General features: G+C 40.8%; 1 protein-coding gene across 5 annotated transcripts in view; it reads left to right on the forward strand.

Annotated features, from left to right (window-relative positions):
* The window catches only part of TMEM62 (transmembrane protein 62), a 46,958-nt gene extending 42,535 nt beyond the window's left edge, over nt 1-4,423 (forward strand). For all 5 annotated transcript variants that reach the window (XM_038580202.1, XM_038580203.1, XM_038580200.1 and 2 more), the window contains 2 exons: nt 907-1,025; nt 3,588-4,423. In XM_038580202.1, the coding sequence (XP_038436130.1) occupies nt 907-1,025; nt 3,588-3,914 (446 nt within the window). In that variant the 3' untranslated portion in view covers nt 3,915-4,423. The remainder of the gene's footprint in view (nt 1-906; nt 1,026-3,587) is intronic.
* The last annotated feature ends 171 nt before the right edge of the window (nt 4,424-4,594 follow it).

Genomic DNA, 4,594 nt, shown 5'->3' on the forward strand with positions numbered 1-4,594 from the left:
GCATTTTGAGGAAAGAAGTCTTGACTGGCCATTAATCACTCCTGACAATATAGTAGTTCCACAAATCTGGACACTAAGAAGGGCAGTAAATAATGGGGAGGAGAGGAAAGTCATTCTGACATTCTAAATGAAAAATTAAAGAAGCAAGTTAAATTTTGTACATGTTAACCTCAAGTGTGTAGTTGATGTACAAAGTAAATAACTTGGGTCCATAAGAAAAGATCAGAATACTTTCATTAATATTAATAAAAAAGAGGGCACCCCGGGTGGCTCAGTGGTTTAGCGCCACCTTCAGCCCAGGGCGTGATCCTGGAGTCCCAGGATCGAGTCCCACATCGGGCTCCCTGCATGGAGCCTGCTTCTCCCTCTGCCTGTGTCTCTGCCTCTCTCTCTCTCTCTCTCTCTGTGTCTCTCACAAATAAATAAATGAAAATCTTAAAAAAAAATTAATAAGAAAGAGAAGTACATTTTAGATGCACTAAAGATGAAAGTGGTTGAAGTTTTATTGCTTAAAGGAGTAAATATCAGTTATCTGGAAAATTAATTTCCATAGAATACCTCTTTGCTTCTTAAAGGAAATATTAATGCATTGTATTGAGATTATTATTGCAGCAGAATCTTCTGAAGTTTCTGAGCGTATTCTGAACTGTTTCTGGAATCTGTTCAGGTACAGCATGTACTCAGATGATTCTATAATTAGACAAAAGTGGAGCAAAGGAGCAAGTGGTTGGTTAGCTGGGACATATGGTGCAACATAGAGATTAGTAAAGAAGAAAAATTATGCCAATAAAATACCTATCAATGACTATTCTCATACTTATTTTTATCCCTATAAATGCACCTTGTGATATATATAGTCAGAATCATAGTTATTTAATCTCTCTTCCTTCCCATTGCCTCTTTCAGGACCCTGGTTTGTTGGTGAGATCACTAAAGGCAAATGGGGTTGCTGCTTTTCCTTTGGGATATTTGTTGATGGACATTTCCTACAAGGCAGCCTAACATTTGTAGTTGGAATTCTGCAGGTAAGAAATCAGAAATGGAATGTAAGAATACCTTGACCTTTTGGACTAATTGCGTAACAGTTAGGAATTAAATCCAGAGCATCAAACTAAACACCATAGATCATATTTCCTGATTTACTGGCAGGGCAATCTTTAACATTTGATGTTTTGTTTTTCCAGTGCTTCCTAAGCTCTTTCTTCCACCACTCTCTCATAAACATCTAAGATGCATTTTGGCAGGAACGGTTTATAAAAAGTGAAAGGAAAAAAATAAAAAAATAAAAAAAATAAAAAGTGAAAGGTTTCTGTCTTTGTAGTTTGTTTTACTGTGCTTTTCCATTGATAAAAAATAAAATAAGGGACTTATAGTAGAATAAATAAGTAAACCAAAATTTATTATAATAATGAAGAAAGAAAATGTTAGGTTTACATGTGGATTAAGATTCCTTTAAAAGAAACACACAGGGGCTCCTGCGTAGCTCGGTTGATTAAGCGTCTGCCTTTGGCTCAGGTCATGACTTCAGGGTCCTGGGATCAAGCCCTGCATTGGCCTCCCTGCTCTGCGTGGAGTCAGCATCTCCCTCTCCTGCTGCTAGTGCTCTCTTTCTCTCTCTCAAATAAGTAAATAAAATCTTAAAAAAAAAAAAAAAAAAAAAGTAAATAAAATCTTAAAAAAAAAAATTAAACAAAGAACTGCTCTGTAGCAAATCTGTGTACATAGGTTTGAAAAGTATTTACCGAGTGATGTATTTTACTCACCTAATGGGACTAAGGTACTAAAATCTCAGGTGATGATCTCATGTTTGGGAAGAGATCTGAAAACATTGTTCAGAATGAGTTCACAGCCTCATAACAGGACAGTAAAAGGTGATCAGCAGGATAAGAGACACATAGGGAAAACTTCTGGCTAGTAAACATTGACCACAGACCAGAACATTCTCTGTATAGCAACATTTTATATGTGAGTAGGTCCTGAGCCTGGCTGAGTTTTCTATTATGTAAATGGAGGCTGTCTCAGGAGTACTCTATGCCAAATAAAACCTGGGCCTTACTAAAAGGTGGGGTTTATGTTCATATTTTAATAAATACTATATACCACTAGCGGATTTTATGTATCATCTAGGCCCAGGGCTCCCAAATGTGTTCTCTCTGCCCTCCTTTCTGCACTTCAAATGTCTATATATCCAACTGCCATTTCACATCTTCCCTTAGATATCTCAATATTTGTGTAATAGGACCTTTAGTTTCTACTCCAAACCTGTTCGTCCCCCAGTTCTTTCCAATTTCAATAAGTTTTTCTAGGATATATCTTTAATTTTTCCCTTTCCCTCCAATACCTGATAATCTAATTCATTAGCAAGTAATACCCTGTTTGATCTCTCTCCAATGCATATTTTGAATCCACCATTTCTTTCCATCTGTTTCCACCACACTAGTCCAACTTATAATTGTTTCTTGTCTGGGCTACTGCAGGAACTCCAGACTTGTCTTCCCACTGCTGTTCTTTCATCCCTACTGTCAGTCTGCCACAGAGCATCCACTCTTGTCCTTTTAAAACCTTAATTGGCTCACTCCTCAGCTTGAAATCCTTTAACCAGAGCAGTGACATGATCTGGGTCTTGCTGACTGCCTCAGTTTCCACCTGGCTCATCATGTTCCAGGCTCATGGGCCTTAAATAGACCAAGGCCTCTCCCACCTCAAGGGTTTTTATATATTTCTTCTGCCTGGAATGCACTTCCTTCCATGGAGTCATTCCTGTTCTTCAGGCCTCAGAGAACCCATCTCTCAGTTATCCTCTTATGACCCAGTTATTTCCTTCATTGAATTTATCACAATCTATAGTAACCTTTTGTCTTTATTATTATTATTTTTGTCTCTCTTCTCTCTTTTAGAATGTAAGCTCTATGATGCATGCTTTCTGAGTATTTGCCACTGTGTCCTTAGCCTAGAGCCTAGCACAGTGCCTGCCATGTAATGGGCACACAGTAATTATGTTGTGAATGGATGTATGAATCATACAGCAGCTAAGCTTAGATTTTGATTCATATTCCAGTACCTATCGTGCTACTTCAGCTAAAAATACAGAGATAATGGGGGTCCCTGGTTGGCTTAGTTGGTGGAGCATATGCCTCTTGATCTTGGGGTCCTGAGTTTGAGCCTATGTGTGGTGTAGAGTTTACTTAAAATTAAAAAATTTTAATAAAAAATATAGAGATGAGAAAAAATTATTGATACCTAAGTCCCCCCTTCACTCTGCCAAAAAGAAGTGTGTGTGTGTGTGTGTGTGTGTGTGTGTATATACATATATTCAATTTATTTCTACCTTACACATTAATGAGGGCCTCAACATAAATGATACCTACTTTTAAGATGAACTAAAGGACTCAGGCAAATTCACAACTAACTATAAGTCACCTCTTGTGAGTGTTATAAGCAAGTGTGATTGAAGCATAAAGAATCAAAGAGTTAACCCCCGAGACAGAGCAGCATATTTTTAGGAGCCGCCAATAATATGTTAATGAGACCTGACCCTCTAAAGTCTTACTAATAAGCTAATGGTTCTGTTCTGCTTCTCTTTCCAGCTGGTATTTTTTAACATACCCTTGATGGCTTACCTGTGTTGGAGCTTGCTGCAGCGGTGCTGTGGTCACAACTTCCGGTCTCATCTCCATCAAGGAAAATACTTGAAAATTATACCTGTTCACCTACTTATGTTACTGCTATACATCTGGCAGATTTATTCCTGCTACTTTCTTCATATGACATATGGCACTTTAGCTTTCTTCTTCTCCCCTTTGCGGACCTGGTTGACACTGTTGACACCTGTTATCATTCATAGTGTGTGGACTCTGAACTCTACTGAGCTTGGAACCTTTGTGGCACAGTTAAAAAGCCACCTGAGCTCCTGAAGGCCTTGTCTCACCATCCACCTCTTTGGCCCAGGCCTCTGCCCCAGCAGCAGGTGGAAGGCCAGTGATGGTGGGCAAGCTTCAGGGAGCTGCTGCACCCTGGACACCTGGGAGTTGAGTGGGATTACCCACTACTGATTCCTACAGAATGGACTGCAGAAAAATCTCTAAATAATGCCATGATTCCTTCCTTCTCCAAGAAGGCAAAGGATTGATTTACTTTTGTTCAGAGAAAGTCCTAATCAGGAGATCCACAGGTGAGGGACTGGGTGTGTGTATGGGAGTATTTTTTATGGTTACCTCGTGTAAAGTACCTAGCACAGTATGTGGAATTCAGCAGCCCACAAGGGTGCCACGTTGGGGGCAGGGAAGCTTTGTGAACTTGGGCCCTACCTTGACTACCCTTGAGATAATTAGCTCAGGTCTACTTTTCCCTCAGGGTACTGGGTTCTCTGCTTCTTTAGGTGGGGTGCTTTCAGCTAATCAAATAAATGAATGATGAATAAGAACTCTGACTGGGCCTTGCATCTGTGGGCGGGAGGAGGCGAGGCCGGGACCCTCGGGGGCGGGGCCAGGCTTCGGGAGTCGGAGGGGGCGTGGCCGGAACCCCCAGCGACGAAGAGAGGCGTGGCCCGGCCTCGGACGCTGAGAACGGGCGTGGCTGGGGCCCCGGGGCGGGG

This window comes from Canis lupus, chromosome 30 (assembly GCF_011100685.1).
Source record: "Canis lupus familiaris isolate Mischka breed German Shepherd chromosome 30, alternate assembly UU_Cfam_GSD_1.0, whole genome shotgun sequence".
Lineage (NCBI taxonomy): Eukaryota > Metazoa > Chordata > Mammalia > Carnivora > Canidae > Canis > Canis lupus.